Source organism: Suricata suricatta, chromosome 11 (assembly GCF_006229205.1).
Source record: "Suricata suricatta isolate VVHF042 chromosome 11, meerkat_22Aug2017_6uvM2_HiC, whole genome shotgun sequence".
NCBI lineage: Eukaryota > Metazoa > Chordata > Mammalia > Carnivora > Herpestidae > Suricata > Suricata suricatta.
In genome coordinates this window covers 52,893,722-52,920,405 of record NC_043710.1, presented here as the reverse complement: position 1 = coordinate 52,920,405, position 26,684 = coordinate 52,893,722, and the positions used below count along the sequence as shown (strand labels likewise).

The 26,684-nt window shown below is 41.4% G+C and overlaps 2 protein-coding genes across 2 annotated transcripts in view; both read left to right on the top strand.

Annotated features, from left to right (window-relative positions):
- Window positions 1-25,943, top strand: part of LOC115271664 (olfactory receptor 51E1) — a 31,985-nt gene extending 6,042 nt beyond the window's left edge. The window contains exon 2 of the mRNA XM_029914578.1: window positions 24,700-25,943. Coding sequence (XP_029770438.1) covers window positions 24,742-25,695 — 954 coding nt within the window. The 5' untranslated portion in view covers window positions 24,700-24,741 and the 3' untranslated portion in view covers window positions 25,696-25,943. The remainder of the gene's footprint in view (window positions 1-24,699) is intronic.
- On the top strand, window positions 8,767-9,756 carry LOC115271665 (olfactory receptor 51D1). The gene has a single exon (XM_029914579.1). It carries the CDS (start codon window positions 8,782-8,784, stop codon window positions 9,754-9,756), a length of 975 nt encoding a protein of 324 aa, XP_029770439.1. The 5' UTR covers window positions 8,767-8,781.
- Window positions 25,944-26,684: the final 741 nt, after the last annotated feature.

Below are 26,684 nucleotides of genomic sequence, written 5' to 3'. Positions count from 1 at the left end.
ATTTTGAGAGTGAGAGAGAGTGTGAGCACATGGGGAGAGGGGTAGAGAGAGAGAGAGAGAATCCCTAGCAGGCTCTCATCTGTCAGAGCAGAGCCTGATACAGGGTTCTAATGACAAGATCATGACCTGACCCCAAATCAAGGGTCAGATGCCCAACCGACTGAGCCACCCAGGTGCCCCCAAAGCAATGACATTCTTGTTATAGATTTCTTTTAATTATTTATTGGCCTAAGGATTTATGATGATTTATACTGATTTATGATGATTTTCTTGCCTCCCAGCAATTCAAAAGAAGTTTACTTCTTTATCTGCTTATTAATGACATTTATTATTCTTGGAACCTCATTCCAGAGCTCTGAAATACACAGCTTTGATTAGGGTGTAAATAATAAATGAATCAAATGTAATTTTGATGCATAGTCTATGTCCAGAGACAGATTTTGGACAAGATGTGCAGTTCCTTAGAAGTTAGTTCTACTTCCATCCTGGATACAACTTAAAGAAGGTTAAAAAGAAGGAGAAGGAGAAGAAAACCACAAAAATTTGGGGAATCATATATAATGCCGTTTACTAATTCATTGTAGTAACATCTTAGAGGCCTAAAGTAACCTCACCAAATCTCTAGCTACTTTGGGGTTAATTTACCCTTTGCCCACTTAGAATTACTCCACTCTTACCATTTAATGTAATGGAGAAGTTCCCTGCCTTCCAAGGTGAGTCCCTGACTCTACAAATCAAGATCTTATGTATATGGTACCATTTTCAGTTTAATACCTAAATATGAAGGGCTTTGCTCTGCCAACAAATGGTTTTGCAAAGTGGAATAGTCCTGTGTTCCTTCCCTAGTATGCAGAGATGTGGGTTGAAGGACACAGATAATTAATACAGTATAAACAGTAAAAATGGAGTTCTAATCTGCCTGGAGATAGTCGTATGTAGACTCAAAAAGATATTCCTGATAGAGGGCCCAGCAAAGCCACAGAGATACCATAGAATGTGTATAAAAAGAGAGATGCTGGAGTGATCAGCAGGCACCAGATCATGCAGGGCTCATTCTCCTTGCTAAGAAGTGTGAGTTTTTACTTTATTTGAAGGGTAAAGGGAAGCCTCAGTGAAGTTTTAAGATGGAGACTGACATGTTTAGATATGAAAGTATACCAGGGAACAGGGACTTGCAATTTTCAGCAAATTTATTAGCCATAAAGTTTATTACCAAGTAGTCACTCATGAGCTTATGGACCCCAGTGTGATTTGAAGAGTATGAAATCAAGAAAATATTCATACTGGATCAGTTATATTTATAATTCCTTTTAACCTTCCTTAAAAAAATTCCACTCTACGGAATTTCAGTCTTCAAGCTGCCCATTTCTCTTTCCAGTGATGTAAAAGATTCTTATGGGTGTAGTGTGGTTAGGCATGAACACCCAGTTTCCCTTAAGGCCTTTTAGGGTGTGACCCTCCAACTCTTAAGATCTTCATTATCAATTGTGAGTATGCATGAGAATAGTAGATGACTTAGAACTCTGAAATACTGCCCTCAGTGATAGTTATTCAGCCAGCACTATGAAACATGGTCTTAGAAGTTTGAGCCTCTGGGCCATGTAAGACTGTGCAGCAACAAGGAAGACCATTATGAAATAATGCTAAGGAAAGATCAAGATTCAACATTGCACTCAAGAGAGTTTTGGGAAAATGGCAACATAACTTTAATTTCTACTTTCTGACTTTGTGTGTCAAAAGATTCAACTAAGAATATAAAATTTAACAAGGATATTCAAAAGAGAAGAAAATTCATTCTAAAATTTGGGATTCCTGTGAATCTGTTGAGAATATGCTAGAAGGCAGCTGACCTACTTTGGGGGAAAGCTCTCATGAAGCCATGCTGGGAGGCCCTCACGTCAGAGCCTCCAGTATTTGGCACCTGTGGAAAGAGCTCTGCCTCACGGCTCCATGGGCTGCAGTATGGGCTGGCCAGCTTACCTGGGCTGTTTCTCATAACCGTCTTAGGAAGAGGCCCAAGCTACTGTTCACTGAAAAGGCAGAACATTATGAGAACCTGCATCAGCTAAGAAGAGTGATTTGTCAAACCATCATTCATAACCATAAGTAGATAAAAAGAAGCTAGTAATGTGGAAAAATATCAGAGCTTGAAAAAAGATAACAAATATGAGAAATCAAATGGCCCAGTAAAAAACAGGGATGAAATGAGAGAACCTTAAAAAATGAATGCATACCTTCAGTGAGGGCAGAGAAAATCCTGTCTTAAAATAAGAAGATGGCCACAGAATAAGAGCAATGTGTAAACAGCAGCAAATTATTAGAAATAATAACAACAAAGCAGAGTGTGCACATTTTGTGGGAAAAGTTTAGTTGGTTTTGAACCAAGAGGGGGAAGAGATAGGAGCATTTTCTTGAACCCCTAAAACTCCGAGGTGTAAATTGAAAGAAAAGAAAAGAAGAGAAAGGAAAAGAAAAGAAGGAAGGAAAGAAGAGAGAAAGAAAAAGAAAGGAAGGAAGGAAGGAAGAAAAAGAAAAACTGAATAGAAGCAGAGTAGCCATTTCTTTTTGCAACAATGTTCTGGGAAAATATCTCATGTCTATTGTGCATAGTTCTTTGTTTTTCAGCAAGTGTATAGACTTGGTCAAGAAAAGACAAGAGACAGGGAGGGCAAATATAGGCATTCCAGAGGAAAGAAAAGAGGGGATGAAGTAGATGGAATGAACAATAATCAAGGAAATAACTAAGATAAAATTTCCATAAGCTAAAGACTCAAATCTAAAGATGCTTGCTTATTCATAAAATGAAAGATCCATACCCAGATAATTTCAGATGAAATTTCTGAACTGTAAGAGAAATGAAACTCTTTGGCATGCCTCTAGACAGATATACTTGCAAAGGAAGGCTAAACCATAGTGACTAGCATATAAGCTCCAGAAAAGCATTTACCTGTTCTGTTCACTGATATATTTCCATAAATTAGAAGAGTGACTGTCACATATAGATAAGGATTCATGAATGAATTAGCTGGCATTAAAAAATCAATCTTTACTGAGGTCTTGAAAATATTCCTTTATATTACTTTGGAAAGTTTAATTGCTTTGCCTTTTGTACTTCTGTCTATAAAGAATTAATATTTGTGAGCGGTATGAGATCAGGGTTCAAGTTTAACTTTTTCCATATGGATATTCAGCAGTTCTGGTACCATTTATTAAAAGTGGCCTCCTTTCCTTGGGGCGCCTAGGTGGCTCAGTTGGTTAAGTGTCAAACTCTTGATTTCTGCTCAGGTCATGATCTCACTGTTGGTGGGATCCAGGCCTGCTCCAGCTCCTTGCTTACAGGACGGAGCCTGCTTGGGATTCTCTTAGTCTTCCTCTCTCTCTGCCACTCCCCCCACTGGTGCACAAGCACTTTCCTCATTGTCACACAGTGCTACCATTGTCATATAACAACTGGCTGTAAATCAGTTGTGCTTCTGGGCTTTTATTTCTAGCATTGGCCCAGCTGTCCATACTGTACCAATATCACAGTTTCATAATTATTATAGCTTTTTAATAAGTCTTGATATTTGATATATCAGGGATTCCCTTGTTGGTTCTATTCTTTAAGAGTGTTGTGGCTATTTTTAGACATTTATATTTTACTATAATTAAAAACATTTTTTTAAATGGTTATTTATTTTTGAGACAGGAGAGACAGAGCACAAGCAGGGTAGGGGCAGAGAGAGAGAGGGAGACAGAATTGGAAGCAGGCTCCAGGCTCTGAGCTATTGGTACCGAGCCCAATGTGGGGCTCAAACTCACAAGCTGTGAGATCATGACCTGAGCTGAAGTCGGATGATCAATCAACTGAGCCACCCAGATGCCCCTTTGCTACAAAATTTTTAAAATGTTTTTAATTTATTTTTGAGAGACAGAGATAGCGTGAGCAGGAGAGGGTCAGAGAGAGAGGGAGACACAGAATCCGAAGCAGGCTCCAGGCTCTGAGCTAGCTGTCAGCACAGAGCCCGATGCGGGGCTCGAACCCACGAACCATGAGATCATGGCTTGAGCCGAAACTGGACACTCAACCAACTGAGCCACCCAGGTGCCCCCCTTTGCTATAAATTTTTAATTAAACTTATCAAGTTCTACAAAATGAGCTGTTAGGATATTATTAAGATTATATTGAATCTGTAGAAAAATTTGGGGAGATCATTAAATTCTTTACATTATTGAGTTTTCCTATAAAATAACGTAGGTCTCCCCCACCTCCCATTTATTTTAGGTTTTATTCAGTTTCTCTTAAGGATGCTTTCTGGCTATATCCTTTGTTAGATTTACTCTTAGACACGTGATTTTTCTATGTCATTGTAAATGTTTTTAAAAAATAATGTCTCTTTTATAAAGAAATACACTGGAATTTCATACATTAACCTGTATTTAGCAACCTTAATATACTTATTAATTCTAATTATCAATATTTGGTAACCTTTCTATAGTTACTTGTTAATTCAAATTACTTATGAATGGATTCTTTTGGATTTTTGTACATGTATAATCACTAATCCACAAATAATGATTAATTTTTTTTCTAAATTTCATACCATATGTTTCTTTTTCTTGCCTTAATACAGGTTTTTAATACAAGAAATAATTTTTATCTTCAGGTAAAACCATGCTCTCGTTTCAATGTGGGTATTTTGGCTTTGTATCAACACATCCATCAGTATCTTCTAACAAAAAACAATGACATTACTCATCTGAAATGGAATTTGAATACCTTGGAAACAAGAGAATACTTTCTTACAGGAGAGATTTCCTTGTAGATTTTTCTCTATCTCCTTTGCCTTCACTCCATTTTAAGACAAGATAATCTCTTGTCTAGGTGATCAGAAGTTTTGCACTGATCAGCCCCACTTAAGATGTTTTGCACCAATTACTGTCCACACTGGCTAGTATGATCTTCCAAACATGAGTCAGTCTGTGGCATATTCTCATTGACAGTAGAACACCAGAATGAAGTTCAGACTACCCAAACCAGCTCATAAGGACTCTGTGAGCCACCTTGGTGTACCTCTCCATCCCCATCTCCAGCCACTCTACCTCCATGTTTTGCCTGCTATGTCCCAGATGCACTGAAATTATGTCACCACTTCAATGTGCCATGCTTTCTCTCATCCATCAGCTTTTTTTTTTTTTATTTTTTTTATTTTTAATACAGAGAGAGACAGAGCATGAGAGGGGGAGGGGCAGAGAGAGAAGGAGACAGAACTGGAAGCAGGCTCCAGGCTCTGAGCTAGCTGTTAGCACAGAGCCTGACGCGGGGCTCGAACCCACGAACGTGAGATCTGACCTGAGCCGAAGCCGGAGGCCTAACCGACTGAGCCACCCAGGCGCCCCATCATCCATCAGCTTTTGTATATTTTTCCCCATAGAGAGAATACTCATCCCACTCCCTGTTCTGATGAATTTTAAGCTTCAGGTATTTGTTTAAACATCCTTTCTTAGGAAGACCTTTCCTGACCCCTAATCTTGGTGGGACTACTTTTCTCTTTTCTCTTTATTTTACTTAAAGCATTTAACATTATGAAATTATTTTGCATACTTATGAGCAGATCTTTTGTCGTATTTTTGTAGGGGGGATGGAAACTGATGCACATATTTTAAGAGGAGATTTATAGTCCTCCTTTACTCACTTTTAATACTGGTCCTCTTGTTGATGTTCATTCATAACTCTCAACTCTATTTATCACTTCATTTGAGGCATTTTTAATGAGCAGGTCCCCTTAAATTTTTGGTGGCAACATCAAGCACCAAGCTGTCACAATTTTTGAATGGAGATTTTTCACAGGAACTTTTCAAATATTTTTTATTTCTTGTGAAAAATACTGAAACAAAAATATAGGGATATGCTATTATTTTTAAAGTCATATCATGATCCATCTGACTCAGAAAGATACTAGTCTTCATGTATGGCCCATTTCAGTCCTCTTCACATGCAAACTTCTTCAAAGAGTTGTCTGTATCCACTTTTCTCACTGTCTTCCCAACCCACTCAGTCTTCCCTTGCTGCATTCAAGATTCTCTTCCCACAAGCCTTTCTCAGGGTATTAAGTGATTTTCGTTCCCTCTAGTGCTTGATCTCTCAGCAGCCTTCTGTGCTGCTTTCCACTCCTCCTTCTCAATGTATTTTCTTCGCCTGACTGTTGTAGCAGATTTCTCGTACTTCATTGGCTCTTCCAGTTGTTTTGAGTAATAATAGGAACACAAACATTCACTGAAGAATTGCTAATACCTTGTTTTATTTTTATCAAACTGAGGTTAAGCCTAGTCATACCATGAGCAAGTAGTTGGAGCCCATTTTGGACACAAATGTTTCCTGACAGAGCCCCACGGGTAAAGAACCACTGTACACTGTCCCATTTCTGGGGGGACAAGTGAGCTATGATTAGTGGAGCAAGGAGGGAAGAGTTGGTTTGGAAGGAAAGGGGAGCTAAGGTGCAATGGAAGGAGTTCAAAATCAAGCTCCGGGAGTCAGGTCCTTGGTCCTTGAAGAGTCATCAGAGCTACAGCCCATCATCCACGAGGCTGCAGCTTCCCTATAAGACCACAAGGGGGCAGCATCAAGAAGCAAGAGGTTGCACCCTGTGCCTCCCGCCCTTCCTTGGATAACGCATTTGGGAGCCTGAGCAAGATTATCTATCAGTGGCTGTACACTCTCTGGTACATGCTCACGCCTCCATTCAGTTGCTCCTTTTTTTCCAGCCCAGATCATCCCCTTTCTCTCCACCCCAGGGCACTTGTCTTCCCTCTAGTCTCCTGAGTCTTAGAATAAATAGTAATAAGAGTGAAGCTACTTTGGGTAGGGGTAAAGTGCGCAGTTTTCCTCGGGCGCCTGAGTGGAGCGCGTCTCCTGGTGGGCCCAGAGGAATTCACCCTCCATCATCCCTCACGCTCCCCAGGGCCCCGGAGAAGCTATAATTTGCGCGGTAGCCTTGGGCAGAGGCGCTATTGGTGAGTGAACCAGGCTCAGCCCAGGGCGGGGAGGCTTGCCCGGGAGATCCAGTCAGGACTCATTGCAGGGAAGCCGGCCTTTGCTCAGCTTGCTCGGTTGCTTGGAGAGGTCTGTCTGCGCGCGCACTTCCTAGATTGCAGCGGCCCGGGCTCCCAGACCTTGGTCAGCGATCTAACCAAAGAGGAGTTTCTTCAAACCCTGCGAGGCCCAGTCCAAACGTTGTCTATCGCTTGAGCCAGGAAGGACTCCCTGGTTCCAGCCTCCTACCCTTCACTGAAGAAACAAGGCAAGGGGAATGAATTTATCCAAGGGAATTCTGTGTGTGGAACAAATACATGTGTGGTGGTGGTGATTAGTAATGAAAAAGAAACTGGGAAGCTGGGCTGTAAAGGAAGTTGGAGCCACCCAGTAAAGGGCCTTGAATGCAGCCCATGTGGTTCCAACTTTGAGGGCTATGGGAGCCATCAGCAACTTGCTAGACAGAGCCTGACATGTCTGGTTTTGTTGCTTGGATGGCAGTGATGCAGAAGGTAGATTAACATATCTGGGTTTGGAGGCAAGGAGGTGTTAGGAAGCTCATTTCGTAATTAGAGCAGAGTGGATGATATAATGAGGTTGGGAGGGAAGGTAGGTGTATTAAATAAGAGGAGAGGGCATAATAGAGTAGTTGGAAAAGTAAAATCACATGTGGAGGTAAAAGAAGAAAAATAAAGATGGGAGTGGCTGCCCTGAGCTGGATTTGGAAGAGGTTCTATTTGGGGCAAGATGAGTGTAAGCCTGTAGGCTATCCAAGTAGAAATAAGAAGCGGCAGCAAGTTACAGGACTGAGCATAGAGCAGAGTTGTATGTGAGAGAAAGGAAGTTGAGCCTGCTGGTTATGTGATCACCAGGGAGCAGAGAGAGGAGTGGTAGGAGGGGGATGTGCCTGTGGGTACCAGCAGCATGGACTGCTTTTCTTTCCACGTCTCAGCTGCATCTGGTTTCTGTGTCACATCCCAGGCAAACAGTCTGGGACTGTCATGCAGGTCTCCAGAGATCCTGATGAAAAATTCTATTCTATTCTTTGTTGGGGGCTGGAAATAATAGTCCTTCTTTATCCCCATCTCCCTACCTCCCAGAACACCAGAACTGCTTTTCACAAATTTCTTTGATTAAAACTAAAATCACCAGGGGAGAAGGGATACTGTTCTTAATCTGATTCCTGGACTTCCTGTCCTGGAAATTCTGATTCTCTGGGCTTGGAGTCAGACCTTGGGGATCGTGTTTTCAATAACTGCCTCGGATGAATCTATCGGAGAAGTCTGAGAAATGCATCTCAGGCCTAAACACATCTGTCTCTTGAAGCCAGTACCAGACCAAACCCCTGCTTTCTGCCATAAATCAGGTTAGGGTGCATCTTAAAGGCAACTGCAGACTACGCCTCACACTCTAGACCCAAACCAGCCTTAACTCCACATGAACTAGAAGAGCTAGGGTCAGTGTGGAACCTTCTGGGAAGGTCTGCTGTGTTGGAGGAGTGGTTAAGAGCAGTGTTCAGCTCTGGCAAAGAAGAGCTGTTGCGTGTGTTCTGAGTGGGTCATCACACACTGACGTTAATGGGCTCTCCAGGGAAGTGTGTATAAGGAGAATCAGAACACAGAGAGTCTGGGGTTCAGAATTACAAGTACTTAATCTTCTGTTTACTACAGTCATGATTTCAGTGCCCTTTCCTTGTAAGTCCTTTCTCTTTTCTGAGTTGTGACTTAATGGTGTTTCTCCTTTCCCCCTATGTAGACCCTGGACCTGGCATGCAGAAGCCTCAGCTCTTGGTTCCTGTTATGGCCACTCCAAATGGAACTCTGCTCCATCCAGCATACTTCCTGCTGGTGGGCATCCCTGGCCTGGGGCCTAACATACACTTTTGGTTGGCTTTCCCACTGTGCTTTATGTATGCCATGGCCACCCTGGGCAACCTGGCCATTGTCCTCATCATCCGTGTGGAAAGGCGCTTGCACGAGCCCATGTACCTCTTCCTGGCCATGCTTTCCACTATTGACCTAGTCCTGTCTTCTGTCACCATGCCCAAGATGGCCAGCCTCTTCCTGACAGGCATTCAGGAGATAGGATTCAATGTTTGTCTGGCCCAGATGTTCCTTATCCATTCTCTGTCAGCCATGGAGTCTGCTGTCCTGCTGGCCATGGCTTTTGACCGCTTCGTGGCCATCTGCCATCCACTGCGGCATGCTTCTGTGCTCACAGGGCCTACTGTGGCCAAGATTGGACTAGCTGCCCTGACCAGGGGATTTGTTTTCTTCTTCCCACTGCCCTTCATCCTGAAGCGATTGTCATACTGCCGTACACATACGGTCACACACTCCTTCTGTCTGCACCAAGATATTATGAAGTTGTCCTGCACTGACACCATGGTCAATGTAGTATATGGACTCTTTATTATCCTCTCAGTCATGGGTGTGGACTCCCTCTTCATTGGCTTCTCCTACGTTCTTATCCTGAAGACTGTGTTGGAGCTGTCTTCTCAGGGGGCTGCACTCAAGGCTCTCAACACCTGCATCTCCCATCTCTGTGCTGTCCTAGTCTTCTATGTGCCCCTCATTGGGCTCTCAGTGGTGCACAGGCTGGGGGGCCCTACCTCCCTGCTCCATGTGATTATGGCTAATATCTATTTACTACTACCACCTGTGGTCAACCCTGTTGTCTATGGAGCCAAGACCAAGGAGATCCGTTCACGGGTCCTCCATATGTTCTCACAGGGTGGCAAGTGAGCAGGATAACCTCCTCAGTGCCTTCAATCCCTGCCAAATCTGGGAGGATTGGGATCTTGTTGAATGTCTCGGTGATTAGAGCATCCAGCCCATTGGGCTGTCAGCTTCCAGGTATCTAACTGGATCTTGGATTCCGGTTTCCAGGAAATGTGTTGGTACAGAAGTTTGGTTCTGAGAAAGTTTTGGTCAGGCTGAAGAAGCATCCCCAAGCAAAGGTTGCTCATTGGAAGAGCAATGTTGGCAGGAATGAGTCAGTACTTAGTCATTAGCTGGCAAGTGTGACCATTCTGCTAACATGGTAGTGGAGCCAGAAAGGCAGCAGCTGGCACTGTCAATCAGCTGTGCCCCTAGCAGCAGGCTTTTGTGAAGGGGATTTGAATATCACAGCTTTGTGGCTCCCACAGCATCTGACTTTGGACATTTGACCATCTAAGTAAGACCTGGGGTATGAGACCTTGGGTATTTTCTGCCTCAAGCCCTCAGATGTATTTAATAGTTTAGTGAAGTGTAACTGATACACAACAAATGGCACACTTCTAAAGTGTAAAGTTTGAGGGGCACTTGGGTGGCTCAGTCGGTTAAGTGTCTGACTCTTGGTTTTGGCTCATGTCGTGATCTCACGGTTCATGAACCTGGAGTCTGCTTGGGATTCTCTCTCTCCCCCTATCTCTGCTCCTACCCTGCTAACTATATCTGTCTCTCTCAAAATAAATAAACTTAAAAAAAATTAAAAAGTGTACACTTTGATAATGTTGACACGTACACCAAGGTAATGAACACATCCATCACCCCCAAAAGTTTCCTTGTACCGTTTTTAAAATTCTTCACTCCTATCCTCCTGGTCACTCCCTGCTCCAGATCCCAGGCAACCACTGAAATGCTTTATGCTACATTAGTTTGCATTTGCTAGAGTTTTATATAAATAGAATCATACAATGGTTTTCTTTTTTGCCTGGCTTATTTTATTCACACTTATTTTGAGATTCATCCATGTTGTAGCATGTGTAAGTAACTTAATTCTTTTTCTTGCTAGGTAGCATTTTATTATATATGTCATATTTTGTTTATCCTTTTACCTGTTGTTGGACAGTTAGGGTGTTTCCAGAATTGGAACCAAATAAAGGTGCAATAAATATATAATAAGTCTTTGTATGGACATGGTGTCTTTTCCTCCCCTCCTATGTAAATATATAGGAATGCAATGGCTGGATCATACTGGAGATATATGTTTAAGGTTTTAACTTCCCAACTGTTTCCAGAATGGTCATAGCATTTTACATTTCCTCTAATAGTGTATGGGAGTTATAGTTTTGTGGCATCTTAGTCTACATTTGGTGTATGTATTTTTTATTTTAGCCATTTTAGTAGGTTTGTAATAGTGTCTCAGTGTGATTCAGTTTGTATTACCCTAATAAATAGTGATAGATGTTGGCATCTCTTCATGTGTTTATTTGCCATCTGTAAATCATTGCCACTTTTCTATTGAACTATTTGTTTTGTTATTTTTGAGTTTGGATTTTTAAAACTGTATATTGCATGTAAGTCCTTTATCAGATATATACTTTACATTTCTCCCAGTCCGTGGTTTAGTTTTACTTCTCTTAGGTGTCTTTAAAAAATATCAAACATTCTAATTAATGAAGTCTGGTTTATCAAGTTGTTCTTTCATAGCACATATTTTTGATGTCATATCTAAAAACTCCTCACCACAGTCACATATACACAGAAATCATTATTCTTTCCCCCCCTCCCAGCCCCAGAAGCATTATAGTTTTAGGTTTTACATTTAGCTCTGTGACCTATTTTGTGTTAGCTTTTGTATATAGTATAAGGTAGGGATCAAAGTTGATTTATTTCCATACAGACATCTAGTTATTTTAATGCTACTGGACTATCCATGGTCAACTCTTTGCTTTTGTATCTCTGTAGAAAATCAGTTATCTATATGTGTGTGGGTCTAATTCTAGACTCTGATTCATTGGCCTATTTTTCTATTTTTATGTCAATACTACATTGTTTTGACTACCGTAGCTTTATAAGAAGTCTTGAAATCAGTATTGTTACCCTTTCGCTTTGTTCCTTATTTTCAAAGGTGATCTTTCATGGGAATTTTAGCAGCAGTTTAAACATTTATATAAAATAGTATTTTAAAATTTTGATTTGAATTGTACTAGTTGATATAGGTCAGTTTAGAGAGAATTGACATTGCTGAGTCCTCCAACTCATGAACAAAATATATATCTTCATTTTTAGTGTATATCTTCAGTTTCTTTCAGAAATGTTTTGTAGTCTTTGTAGTCTACAAAGACATGTAGATTTATCATGTCTTTCATCACATTTATCTGTTTACATTTTGATGCTATTATAAATGGTATTATTTAGTAAAGATTTATGGTCATCCATTATGCTAGTATAGAGAACTATAAGTGATTTATTTATATTAACCCTGAATCTTGAACTTTGATAAACTCAATCATTTCTATAAGTTTATTTTGTATATTTCATTAGATTTTTCTACATAGATGATCATGTTGTTTGTGAATAAAGATAGTTTTACTTCTTTCTTTCAATTTGCATGCATTTAATTAATCTGTTTGTATTGTATTGGTAAGAAATGACAAGACATTGTAAATAGAAGTGATATGTGCCCTGTGATCTTAGGCAGAAGACATCTAATTTTTTACTATTAAGTATGTTCTATCAGTTCTTGAGAGACATTGAAATATTTAGCTATAATTTTATATTTGTCTATTTCTCCATGTAATTATATCACATTTTGCTTCAAATATTTTGAAATTTTCTTAATAGGTACCTAAATATTTAGCATTTAAAAATTTTTTCTTAATGAATTAATCTTTATCATTATGAAGTGGTCTTCTTTATTTGTGGTAATAAATTTTTTCTGAAATGTACATTGTCTGATGTTAATGAAGCCATTTTAGCTTTCTTGTAATTAGTGTAATCATGATATATATTTTTTTCCATTCCATACTTTTCATCTGTTTGTGTCCTTTTGTTTGAAGTGACTTTTGTGACTGACGGCATATTGTCAGATCTTACATTTTTATCTGATTTGATGACATCTGTATTTTACTTACGGTCTCTTATTTTCTCTTTGTACCATCTGTTTTCTCCCCTTCTCCTTTTTTTTGTCCTGCTTTCTTTTTGATGAACTGAATACTTTCAGTGCTTCCATTTTACTCCTTTTATGGTTTTATGGATGTCACTGTTTTGTTATTTTAATGGCTGCTTTAGCGTTTATAATATATCTTATCACAGCCTACCTTCATTTAACCATTTGATGTGTAGAAGAAGAATTTTTATAATACTGTATTCCCATACCTCTCCTCGCAACCTTTGTGCTATTTTTTGTACACTTGCTTTTATTTATTTTATAAACCCCACAGAGCATTATTGTTTTTTAAAAATTTTAATTTTTTTTAAACATTTATCTATTTTGAGAGACATCAAGAGACAGATCACAAGCAGGGGAGGGGCAGAGAGAGGCACGCACAGAATCAGAAGCAGACTCCAGGGTCTGAGCTGCCAGCACAGAGCCCATTGAGGGGCTTGAACCCATGAACTGTGAGATCATGACCTGAGCCGAAGTTGGATGCTCAACTGACTGAGCCACCTAGGTGCCCCTGCTTTGTTGTTGTTGTCGTTTGTTTGTTTAAGCAATCAGTTATCTTTAAAGAGGTTTGAATAATAAGAAAACAACTTTATGTATTTACCCATGTTGTCACAGTTTTCAGCACTCTGCATTTCTCCGTGTAGATGCCTATTATTTCTATCTGGTATTATTTTTCTCTGCTTGGAGAGTTTCTTTATCATATACCTTGTAATGTGGTCTGCTGATAATGAATTATTTCAGCTTTTGTATACCTAAAAACACCTTTATATTGAGCTTCTTGCATCTATGAATTTATAGTTTGTATAAAATTGGAAAACTTTTGGCTTCTATTTTTTGTACTCCTGCGCCCCCCCACCCCCTGAGGATTCCAGTTACATATAATTAGGCTACTTGAAGTGGTTCCACTGTTCGCTGAGTCTGTTTGTTTATTATTTATTTTTGTAAGTTTTTTTTTTTACATTTACTTATTTTTGAGAAACGGAGATAGAACATGAATTGGGGAGGGGCAGAGAGAGGGAGACACAGAATCTGAGGCGGGCTCCAGGCTCAGCACACAGCCAGCTGCGGGGCAAACCCACTAACCATGAGATCATAACCTCATGATCTGAGCAGAAGTCAGATGCTTAACTGACTGAGCCACCAAGGAGCCCCTGTGTTTGTTTATAAAATATTATTTCTTATCTGTGTTTCATTTTGAATAGTTTCTAATGCTATTTCTTCAAGTTTATGAATCCTTTCTTCCACAGTATACCCTCGTCCAGTGAGTTTCACATCTCATACATTGCAGTTTTTATCCCTTAGAAGTGTGATTTCAGTTGTAAAGAACATCTTTCATGTTTCTACTTAAAATTTTAATCTATTTAATGCAGTTCTAATTATCATCTTAGTATCTTTATCTTCTTCTAATATCTGTTTCAGTTCTGGATCAGTTTAATTATTTTCTTCATTATGGATCATTTTTCTTGCATCTTTGCATGCCTGGTAATTTGATCACCGGTGAGACATTTTACTTTGGTGCTGCATATTTTTGTAGTCCTGTAGGTATTCTTAAGCTTTGTTCAGGCAATCAGTCAAGTTACTTGTATATAGTTTGATCATTTGGGTTTTGCTTTTAAGATTTGTTAGGTAGGACTAGAGCAGTGCTCAGTTTGAGGTTCATTATTCCCCACGACTGAGGCAAGATCTTTTTGCATTCTCTGCTCAGTGCCCTGTGAATCTTGAAGTTTTTCAGTCTGGCAGGTGGAAACAGTCACTGTCCTTGGTCCTGTGTGAGTACTGGAGAGTGTCACCTTTAATCTTTTCAGGGAGCTCTTTCCCTAGCTTTAGGTAGCTTGCTCACATGCGTGTGTTGATCAGTACCTCAGCTGAAGTTCTCTAGAGTTCTCTCTCTGTGTAGCTCTCATTTTTGATAATTTCTCTTCAAACCTAGCTGGCTTGATCTTCCTGAACTTTTTGCCTCCATTTCCTTAACTTAAGGTGTCCTCTGGATGCTGCCTGGGTTCTCCTCCGCTCTGCTGCAATGAGACTTCCTTAGGGGAGTAGGCTGGGGGAACCCCACGGTTTCACGTTATTTGTTTCCCATATCTCAGGGCTTACTGTCCTTCATTGCCTGAGGCCCACTGTCTTGTAAACCATTGTTTATATGTATCGTCCACTTCTTGGTTCCTTCAGGTGGATGTTGCTTCTTGATATTCCATTTTCTTCAGAAGTAGAGGTCCCTGGGATGTATATATATTTTAAGTCTTTACATAGTCAAAGTTTGGGAGGTTGAGGAAAACAGCAAAGTTCAAGGGCAATGGCAGTGAGTGTCAGGCTACAGATTCCACAGGGAGCTGAGAGCTCTTGTCATCACTAGTCTTGATGTGGTTCAAGATGGAATCGCTTGGTTTGACATGGTCTGTTTTTGCATAGTTTGAGTTAGCGTGCTCTGGGTTGTATATTTAACACTTAGTGATGTAAAACTGACAAATAGAAAACAAGGAGAAACCTGCTAAAATTCACTTTGCTTTATTTATAGACTTAATTTTTTTTATTTGAGTATAGTTGACACACAATGTTTAATTAGTTTCAGGTATAAAACATGGTGATTCAACATCTCTATGTTGTCTATTCTTACCACAAATGAAACTATCATCTCTCATCACACACCACAATTACATCATTGACTGTATTCCCTGTGTTGTACCTTTTATTTCTGTGACTTTAAAAAGACTTATTTAAATATTCGAGGTATTAGTTTCAGATTAAACTTGTTCTCTAGATCTCTAAAATGGTCTCTCACTATTTTTGCCCTTCATAGAGAAATCAGATGGCATTGGTCTAATATGGCTGGTGTTGGAGGTAGGGAGGTTTAAGGAAATCACATTTTCCTTCCTCAGCCAGAGATTCAGAAACCCAAGGCCAGGGAATACAAGATAGTATGGTCCCCAGGGATCCATGTTATGAGTTAGCTAGATGCAGGGTGCAGAGCCTGGGAGACAAAGAAAATGTAGCTTTGGGGAAAGGTGGATGGGTCCACTGGGATCCAGACTTAGCAAGGACCCAAGCAGGGGCCACCAATGGGGAGAAGGCAGAGGACAGAGAAAGCTGCAGGAAGAAGAGGAGCGCATACTTAATCATGGGGCCTCACTGAAAGCTTATTCTGCATTTCCTCTGGCTGAGTTTGATGAGCCTGGGAAGAAACTTAGAGAAAAGCGCCTCACAGAGGTCATGGCCACACAAATGAGTTTCTTCTATCCTTTCCTTACTCATCCCCCGTCTAACTTTACACTGGGAACTGGCCAATAGCCCAGCTGGCACAGGGCCCATCTGGGGAGGACTCTAGAGACCCTATCTACCCACTGCCCCTCCTTCCTCATACCCTGAGGTACTTTCCCAAGACACAGAAGCCAAGAAGGACACCAGACCTACAGCTGGCTGCTTCAAGGCACCTGCTCAAAGACCTTCTGGGAAGCACTCTCTCCACTAGAAGGGAGAAGCAGAAAGAGGGAGGAGGTAAAACGGAGAATAAATACCCCAACCAGGGAGGCCCAAAGGAGGGGGTGGAGACAGAGAGTGGCAGCCTGCCAGTCCTCTTCAGGAAGAAGACTAGAGGAAAAGACACACGTTCCTTCAGTGCCATTGAGGTGAGTGCAGGAGACTAGTGGGTATATGCAGATATTTGGGTTTCTTGTAGCTGGGGATTTCCCATTAGACTTGCCAAGTGAAGAAGAAACCAGGCTGTGATGAAACTAAGTACAGGGGTGGAACCGGGGAGTGTAAAGGAGGCTCCTGACTCAAAGGACAGTGTTAGCAGTTTCTATGTGGGGTGCAGGGGAGCATGGACAGTGTAAATTGCTGCCTGTAGGTAGTTTTAGGAACTAAAAAAAGCGATCCATTTACTAGGATGCCCATCTAGATCCTGGCAGGAGCTGTCCTAAATGGAGATGAATGGCTACAGAGAACAGACTGGGTTGGGACTGGGTTAGAGTTCAGCTAGGGTCCATCCATGTGTTCACGGGACTAGTCCAGTTTGTTAGTATGGTTGAAACTCAGTTTGCGGTTGGAGGTAGGGGCTCATTCTATACTGTGCATCGGAAGTCAGACTGTGGCTGATATTGGGACTTGGAGATCCTCCTAGAGCTCTGGTCCTGACACAGTGTGTGCCTAGGGACAGGGTCCAATATGGATTCCATTTAAAGAGCAGATTACTGTCTCCACTGTGACTTCCCTGCCTTGAACTCTATTCCCTGGCCCCACTGAACCATTGGCAGCTTTCCAAACAAGGTATGTACTCCTTCTCTCTGGGTGTTCGAATTTGCCAGTTTGCATGCACTTTTAATGACAGGTCCAATTTGTTGCTTTGGCTTCATCAGACCCCTCAGAATTAAATCAAAGCCCTTTGCCATGTCCTACAAGCCACTACATGATGTGGCCCCTGCCCTTCTCTCTGATGTCATTTTCCAAAACTCTCTTGAGCTCTCTTTACTCCCTGGTCACGTTGACCTTCCTTCTTCTGTTCTGTGAACGACCAGAATAGAAGACCTTTTCCTTTTGTTGTCTCCTTTGCTCTTTCCCTAGATCTCGGAATGGCTGGCATTTTCTTCTCATACAGCTCTCAACTCATACATCATCTCCTCTGAGAGGCTGCCACTGACCATCTCAAATATGGTTACCCTCCCCTGTCCTTTTCTATCCTATCACTCTGTCTTCAGTGCACTTATCTTTACCTGATACGCTCTTGTTTATTTGTTTGCCTACTTTTTCTTATTGCCCTTCTAGTGTATGAGCTCCCTAAAAGCAGCCATCTTTTCTCTTCTATCCACTGTGTTATTTCTAGTTTGGTGCACATGGTAGGTACTCAATATGTTTTTATTATCTAAAATAAACATATTTATTTTATCTGCTGTCCCCATATTCCCAGCCCTGCCTAGTTAACCATGACTGGCCCCACAAGCTTGGCTCAGAGGTTACCTTCTCAGGGAAGCCCTCTGAACCTGAAGACCTGGTAAGCTACTGTCTGCTTTCTCCCAGGCTCTTGTATTTACCCCTATTCTAACATGTTGTGATAGCTGTATAATTTGTCTCCATTTCTCCCCACCCCTGCAGTTCTGACCTGTGCCTTTTTTACTCTGTGTCTCATTATCTGCAGTGCTTAGTACAGATCTGGTACCTGGCAGTGAGTCAGTAATTGCTGAAAACCATCAGTGTATCAGTCAAAGTCCCCGATCAGGCTTTTCACTGCACCACCTTTCCCTGTGTGTAGGCAACAAAGTAGCTGTGCTGGGCACTGATTTGCAGGTCAAGCTTGCCGGTCTGTGGGACTTTTACTGACTCTGGTTCTACTTGGAAATAGGAGGGGCAGGGCCCTGAATCCCTGGAACTCTGTTTTGGGGTGATTTTGGAGGCCCAGGCTGCCTCCAGTGAGTAGAATGGAGTTGGGAGCCTTGCTCTACTTTTTTTGAGTTAGAAAAACAAAAGTGCAAATTCTATTCTCATTTTGGCCCTTCTAAAATGAATGTTGGCCACTACAACACTTCATCTGCTTTATAAAATCCAAGAAAGGCAGGGGGGAGAGTAATCAGGATGATTTGAGGTGGAAGTGATTCTGGGCTACCACACTCATGGAGTATTAAGGAAGGTACCCCCCTCTCCTGAGCTGAGTGATGAGCTCCTGCAGTTCTTGCCCACCACAGCATTGCCTTGAGTTTGCCTGTTCTCTCTGGGCATAGGAGTAGGAACCAGAGGCTCCCAGGTATTCTGGGCTCCCTCCAAGGACATTCTCTTCTAGATATGTCCGCAGAGGCCCCAACCCCACTGCTCTAAGCCTGGAGCATTCTATGTGTTTATCCCTGACGATGATAATTACTATGACTCCCTTCTCCCATTCCCTCTTTGTTCCCCTTCCCCGCTGCACCTACGTGGGGAGAGCTGGTCAGGTGTCCTGAGTCCTGGAGAGGCCCTCTAGACTCACAGGTCCTCAAAGTGTGGATTTCTTGGAGATAGCATTTAAATGGTCCTTATAAAGCATTGGTCTATTCCCTTTTATTTTTAATGTTTATTTTTTGGAGGGAGAGAGGACATGAATAAGTGAGGGGAGGGCAGAGAAAGAGGGGAACAGAAGAGTCGAAGCAGGCTCAGTGCTGACAGCAGCTCTAAGCTACCTGTCAGCACAGAGCCTGATGCAGGGCTCAAATCCATGAACCGTGAGATCATGACCTGAGCCGAAGCTGGATGCTTAACCAACTGAGCCACCCAGGCGCCCCTTGTCCATTCTTAAGGAGAGTGAAATAGGGCAGGGCAATAGCCTGGCCTATTGGAAAGCACATGGAAATCTCCAATAAACCTTCAGCATCCTTATCAGTTAGATAGGATTAATAATATAGGTTAATGAAAGGCTCTAATCATATAAGAAAGGTAGAGGATTAAGTTTTTAAATGTCCATTGTGTGGCCTGCTCAGAGTCACAGCCAGACGAGTTGGGGCTAAAAGGAGAATGCTCAAGTCTTAGTCCCGGAGGGTCCTCTTCACTGCTCTCCTGGGTTTCCTTCCAAGAGTCTACCTGGGTAAGGTATCCTACTCACCAAGCCCTTTTACCCTGCCTCTTGAGCAGATTTTATTGCTTTCAGAAGGTGCAACAACAATTAGAGCCAGCCTAGAATAGGGGGAAATGTGCAGGCCTTTGGTGTTAGACAGTCCAGGTTGTTTCTGTTTTCCCAGTCAGCTATTAAACCCTGGGAGCATTATTTAATCCTGTGGGACCTCAGTTTTCTCAGCTATGTATAAAGATCCATAGAATTCCTATCATGTAGAGTTGTTCTTAGGTTAGAGGTAATATTTTTACAGTATCTGGAATTTTGTAGGCACTCAGTGATTTCTATTATCATAAAAAGCACTAAAATCAGTTTTGGGAGTGGCCTCATTATTGTTCTCTTGGATCAGAAGTAGAGCTCACACCCCCTGGTATACCTTTTTGAGAGCTTTTCCATGTGTCTCTGAGAAAGAGTGAGTTCAGAGAGGTCTAGGAAGAGTGTGAGGATGGGTTGGTCATGGGGGCTGAGCTGGCACTGGGGGACGGAGTCCTGGAGGCCAGAGGGAGGGAATGAGGAAGATTGGAGGCCTCAAAGCATATTTCTCCTCTGTGTAGTGGTGGCTTTTTCTCACTCCACCCTCAAGAAAGGGCCAAGATGTTCTTCACAGTTCTCCAAGGCACGCCTGGGACTTCCTGAGATAGTGTGACTTTTTCTTTTTCAGAGAAAGTCCCAAGCCTATTCCCTGGGATTAGGGAAAGGAAAGAAAAAAGACTTTGTTTATATATTCTTGAGTATATTTTATTTTCAAAATAGAGTGATTTAGTTCCATTTTCCACCCAGAACTCCAAATGTTCTCTGAGTACATGCCAATGGTTCTAATTACCAACAGCCACTCAGACCAGATGATATCTGTTCCCCCTGCCTGGCTCCTGGCAGGACTGTGGGAGATTGGGATGCTTCAGTGCTTGAGCCTTCTGGCTGGTCTCCCTACCATTCCTTCATTTTTCTCTTGCTGAAGGGTCTGTGGCTCAGCCTGGTATTTTCCCCCATCAGTAGTTGCCCACTTTCTACTGCTTGAGGTGTCTCCCTTCCCAGACAGCTGAGTCCTCTTCTGCTTGTGTGATATCTCCACATTAGTGTTTATGCTTTGCCATTGAGAGAGATGGACCGCTAGCTACTCTGTGTGTGTGTGTGTGTGTGTGTGTGTGCGCGCGCGCGTGCACGCGTGCGTATAAGTGTGTGCCTGAGGTGGAGTGGCGACTTAGGTGACAAATGAGGGAAACGAAAAGTTTTGGGAAACTTCGTATGTTTTCAGGAACCTTCTTTCTCATTTTAATGGAAATTTTTAAAAAGTGCTTCATATACTGTGATACAGTGTTTTACAGCATCCTTCGACATGTCTTATTACATAATTTTGCAGCCGCACTCTAAGGTTGTTATTGTCCTCTGCTTATTTTGAGCTGAGACTTGCATTTCTAACCCCAGAATTCTGTTACCACATCACCTGACCCTTCGAGGTAATTGGATGGAATATGCCAATCCAATGACTCTTTCCTAATGTTTCCTAAAGCAGCACATGGTGATCCTGTTCTACCATGTCTGTTCATGTGAAATTTTTGGATGGTATAGATATCTGGCCCCCTGGAGTAGCAGAACCTTCTTGCTGATGTCTCCAGAGGAGGAATCCTAGGTCACCCCGCCTCTTGGGCATAAACTGTGCTGCATGTCTTCTTTGCATTTATGTAGAGCCAAGGCTGTGCACCTGCTCTGTTCTCCACGTATCCTTTCATGGCCTCCCTAGGTGAGAAAGGCCTTTTCTGTTTGACTCTAAAGATTCTTGTTCTAAAATTAGGACTACCCTGCACTATCCTTCCAAATATTCGTTCATTCTTTTCTGGAGTCTATAGTTCATAAAAATGGCAGTCCTTCTTACCTCCTTGCCTGTGCTATCCTCATTAGGTGTTTCTTGAGGGATATTTCTTTTGATAAAACTCACTTTTACATTCAATAAATGTTAACTAAATACTAATTAATAAATATGGTAGGGTCCCTGCCATTCAGGAACCCATAATTCAGACAAAAAATATGGCAATAATTATAGTTCAGGACTGTAAATGCATAAAAAGAGACCTAAACAAAGTTCTTGGGGGAGCACAGGGCAGGAAACATTTAATTATACCCAGGGGTAGAAGCTTAGCAAAACTGTATAGGAGAGAGACAGTAAATCAGGAAGTGAAAGATAAGTAAGATTTTCTCAGTGGGAAGTCAAGGAAGGGATCTGGGAGGATCTTGACAAAGGAATGAGAAGTAAACAAGAGAAAAAGACATGGAAGCACAGGCATCAGTGCAACCTTCATGAAGCAGCATGCCTTCTAATGTGGCCGGAGCCCAGGGGCCGGGTCAGCAGTGGCCAGACAGCAACCTAGGGCTGTCTGGAGGACAGACTTTTTGCCACAACCTAACAGTTTAGTCTTTTTTCTAGAATTAATTAAATTACTTTGACAGATATTTTTTTAAGTGATAGATAATGAGCCGATTTCATTTGGTCAAAGATTGTTGGGATTGTGCAGACTAAGAAGGCAGCACTGGAAACATGGCAGTGAGAATAGAGCCTGTGAGCTTGTGTGGCTGTTCAGGCCACACAACAGAAAAAAGGAAACACTGTAAGAAAACAGTGAACAAGGATAGATAAATTGTTTGCACATTTACTTTGTGTCAGGTGTTGTTTTCCATGCTTTATACTCATCGTCTCATTGAATCCTCACATTGAGCTCTATTAGGCAGCAACCACTATCCTAATTTTTAAGATGGGAAAATGGAGGTTTAGGAAGGTTAAATGATTTTCCCAGACAGCACAGCTAAAGAAGTTGTCCACCAGAATTTGAATCCAGGACTGAGATCAAAGCCTTTTTTTTTTTTTTTTTTGGACAGGGAGAGGTGAGTATGCTTGAGAGACAGACAGGTGATTCCCTTCAGTAAGGCTTTAGAATTATGAATCTGGATCACAAAAGATAATTTAAAGCTTGCTAAAAGATTATGGAATCAATAGGTTTTGCATAACAAATAGATTTATTGAAGGGACTGAGATGGTCAGGGAAGATGGTATAGAACAAGAGGAAAAAATTCTGAGAGCATTATTATCTAAAAGTATAGATAAGCATCAAGCAGAGGAGCTGAAGCTCCAGAAAGGAGACCAAGAACAGATGATCAGAGAAAGATGAGGAGCAGCAGGAGGAGGAGGGAGAAAGTTTTCAGAAGAAGAGAACTGCTCATAGTGTCATAGGTTAGGGAGGTCAATAGAGAAGATTTCATACACTGATGGCTTCTTTGCCTCATATTCTAGGTTAAATATGGCTCCTTATACCTTCTCCCTCCAGCAGTTGGAATTAGACTTTCACTCTCTGCTCTAAAACCCATGCTCTCAGTGTTTTGCTGTCTGTCTGCTCTGAGGGAACTCCTGTGGGGTAGTTTAATGGTGGAATAAAGATTACTGGCACATCCTAAGCCCATTGGATGCTGTAAGTCCTTCCTGATGCTGGCCATGCACGTTTCTTCACAATCAACTGCTCTAGTAACTTGTCTTAGTATTTCACTTCTTTTTAGGATTGATTTTAGAGGTAAGATTAGTGATTTGGCTGGTCCTTGAGTAACAAATGGCTCACACTCACCCGCTTTCTGACAATCCCCATCCCAGTTTCAAGATCTTAGGAACCCAACCTTTCTTTTTTCTTCCCAAGATAAAATTATCCTAAATATATCCTAGCAATAAGTGGCACTATTTCCATAGTGGAGAGAGGAGATAGCTAGTTTCCAGATCATAGCTGAGCATATTTTCATATAGATAACAAGTGTAAATCTATATAATCTAGTAAATCATAGAAGCACATGAACACTTGTGGATGGAAAAAAGGAATGGAGGAAGGAAGTGGGTTAACTTATCTAATTGTTTCAGCAGAGAAATATGATCTGAGATAACTCAAGTCTGACATTTCCCATATCAACAATATCTATTTATAGCCATCACTTTTGTAGCCAGATTCGGAGATACCAGCATGCAGCTATAGGATTGATTATTCCTGCAGTGCTTTTAATGCCATCATCTTTTGGGTTTAGTCTTCTGTGCCAGTCCCTCTCCTTTAAGCTTGGTGGGTCCCCTAGACACAGAGCTTGAGATGGTGATTCTTGTTTAAATGATGTACTGACAAATTACTGTCCTGAGAAGAGGGGTGAAACAAGCAGGATAGAGCAGGAGAAGAAAGCAAAGCAAGGCTGTGGTCTCAGCAAGGTCTGGTTCCTCAGGAAGCTCTGAAGTACTCACTGCTTCACAGGTTTGGTCCCCCCTGGAGGCTACCTGGTCCCACCTGGAGGCAGGCTGGCTAGCTCTTCAAACCTATATGCCAGGCAGTCCTTGGCCTCTAAATTTGTCCTGGGGAGGGGTGGGGTTATAGCATAACTTCTGGATAAAGTGCCTCTAATTTGATCAAGGATAATTTTCTGGAGAAAGGGAGAAATGTGAGCCTTCAGTTTTCCACACGCAATGCAAATATAGGTGCATTGGTTTGGTGAAGTGGCATCCATCACAGCTATTGTTCCTTTTATGTTATAAACTGGATAGTCTGGAAAGTGTAAGACTCTGGATGGACTCTGGGCAAGAGTGAAGTATAATGTTTAGAATGAAGCTAGTATGTCAGTTTTTAAAACTGGATTAGGGTTTATCTTAATAAAATAGATATTATTAAGTTTTAGATCAAGTTTGAAATAGCTACCAGAATTAAGTGTTAGATTAATGTTAAAGTCTGGGTAAAGGTTAGAATTACAGACATCATTAAGATTAGTGGCAAGATTAAGTTACCATATTGATTTATGTTAGTATTGCTATATTTGGATTAGAATTAGTTTTAAAGATAGCCTAATGATAGAATTATAGTTGATATTGAGCAAAGGGGAGCATAAGGGTAAGATAGGGTAGAGGAAATGATGGGATAACATAAAAATATCACCTAAGTCTGTAGAGTCAGTCAATAGCCTATTTTTGGTGAACTAAATAATTTAAAATATTCTTAGAACTTTTGTCTCAGTATTTCACTTGTTTTGAGGACTGAATTTAGAGGTGGGATTAGTAATTAGGACTGGGTCTTGAGTTACAAATGGTGGTTAGGTTGAGTTTAGAATAGAATCAGAGTTTGGATAGGCAATGAAATTAGAGTTAGGGTCAGAGAATAGGACATCAGGGTGGAGGGAAAGAAGCATGGTATTGGGACCCTGGAGGATCTGATTGTTGCTTATTTTTATATTCCAGCCTGTTCCTGCTTGGCCCTGGTTGAGGCTCATCTTCTTCACTATGGTGGACCCCAATGGCAATGAATCCAGTGCCACATATTTCATTCTAATAGGCCTTCCAGGCTTGGAAAAAGCTCAGTTCTGGTTGGCCTTTCCATTATGCTCCCTCTACCTTATTGCTGTGCTAGGTAACCTGACAGTCATCTACATTGTGCGGACTGAGCATAGCTTGCATGAGCCCATGTATATTTTTCTTTGCATGCTTTCTGGCCTTGACATCCTTATCTCTACTTCATCTATGCCCAGAATGATGGCCATCTTCTGGTTCAATTCCACCACCATCCAGTTTGATGCTTGTCTGCTACAGATGTTTGCCATCCACTCTTTATCTGGCATGGAGTCCACTGTACTGCTGGCCATGGCCTTTGACCGCTATGTGGCCATTTGTCACCCACTACACCATGCCACTGTGCTAACATTGCCTCGTGTTACCAAGATTGGCATGGCTGCTGTGGTACGGGGTACTGCACTTATGGCACCCCTGCCTATCTTCATCAAACGGCTGCCTTTCTGCCGCTCCAATATTCTTTCCCATTCCTATTGCCTACACCAAGATGTCATGAAGCTGGCTTGTGCTGACATCCGTGTCAATATCATCTATGGCCTCATTGTCATCATCTCTGCCATTGGCCTGGACTCACTTCTCATCTCCTTGTCATATCTGCTTATCCTCAAGACTGTGTTGGGCTTGACACGTGAAGCCCAGGCAAAGGCATTTGGCACTTGTGTCTCTCATGTGTGTGCTGTTTTCATATTCTATGTACCTTTCATTGGGTTATCTATGGTACACCGCTTTGGGAAGCAGCATGACTCCCTCCTGCCCATTATTATGGCCAATACGTACCTGCTTGTTCCTCCTGTGCTCAACCCTATTGTTTATGGAGTGAAGACAAAGGAGATTCGGCAGCACATCTTTCGTCTTTTCCATGTGACCACCCATACTTCAGATCCCTAGGTGTCAGTGAAAACTTCTACACTCAAAGTTTTTCAATTCAGATTTTAATATCAACATTTTGGTATATAGTATTAGGGAAAAAAACCAACTTCCCTAATAGAAACACAACTGAACCTTCAAACAGGAAATTGGTTGGAGAATCTCTGTATGGACAGGGGCATCAGAATTGTATACTCCCAATTCCCATTTTAAAATATTATTTTCCCTTTATAATTCTCTCTATATAATTAATAAAACCCTGAAGTGGTTGTGCCTGGAGGGTTATTACTTCCCACTTAACCATTTAGTCCAAATTTCTAATTGCTTGCACTGAGAGTCCACAGAATTCTGAGATGAGGGATGCACATCTAAGGGACATTGATCTAAAGTTAAGCATGGCCAAAGTAAAATAAACACAAGAACACAATCTAATCCGATAATCTTGCTTGAAGCTATGATTTCCTCTTCAGAATCCCCAACTATATTGGATCCCAGGAAAACAGATGTACCTGGATTTCTTTCTTCAAAATGATCTCCACAGAGAATAAATAATTTCTTTTACTCTGGGTACCAGCACTAAAGAGGAGGATTAGAAATAGAACCTTGAAAAGACTACGGTTACCTACATTAATGAAAGATGACACACTCTGTTCTGAGTGTTTTCACAGATCATGGACACTTTTCCTTACTTCACTTTCTTATCAACGTTTCTATCTAGGTAGGAATATGATTAATATTACCATTATACCAATGGGAAAATTGATATTTAATGGGTATCAGTGAATTATATGAGGTCACAAGAAGTTGTCTTTTGATACCCATATTGTGGGGAGGGACTATTAGAGAAACCTGTGAGGTAGTGAGTTAGACATTTCAAAAGTCTTGCATTTTTTAGGGGAGGTATTTAATTTCCTTCCTCACTCATTTAGTATTGCATATAGGAATTTCCTGTTAATGTTGTTGATGGCTTTAATCCCAGTAGTTCCTGGTCCATTTGCCACCATACCTGG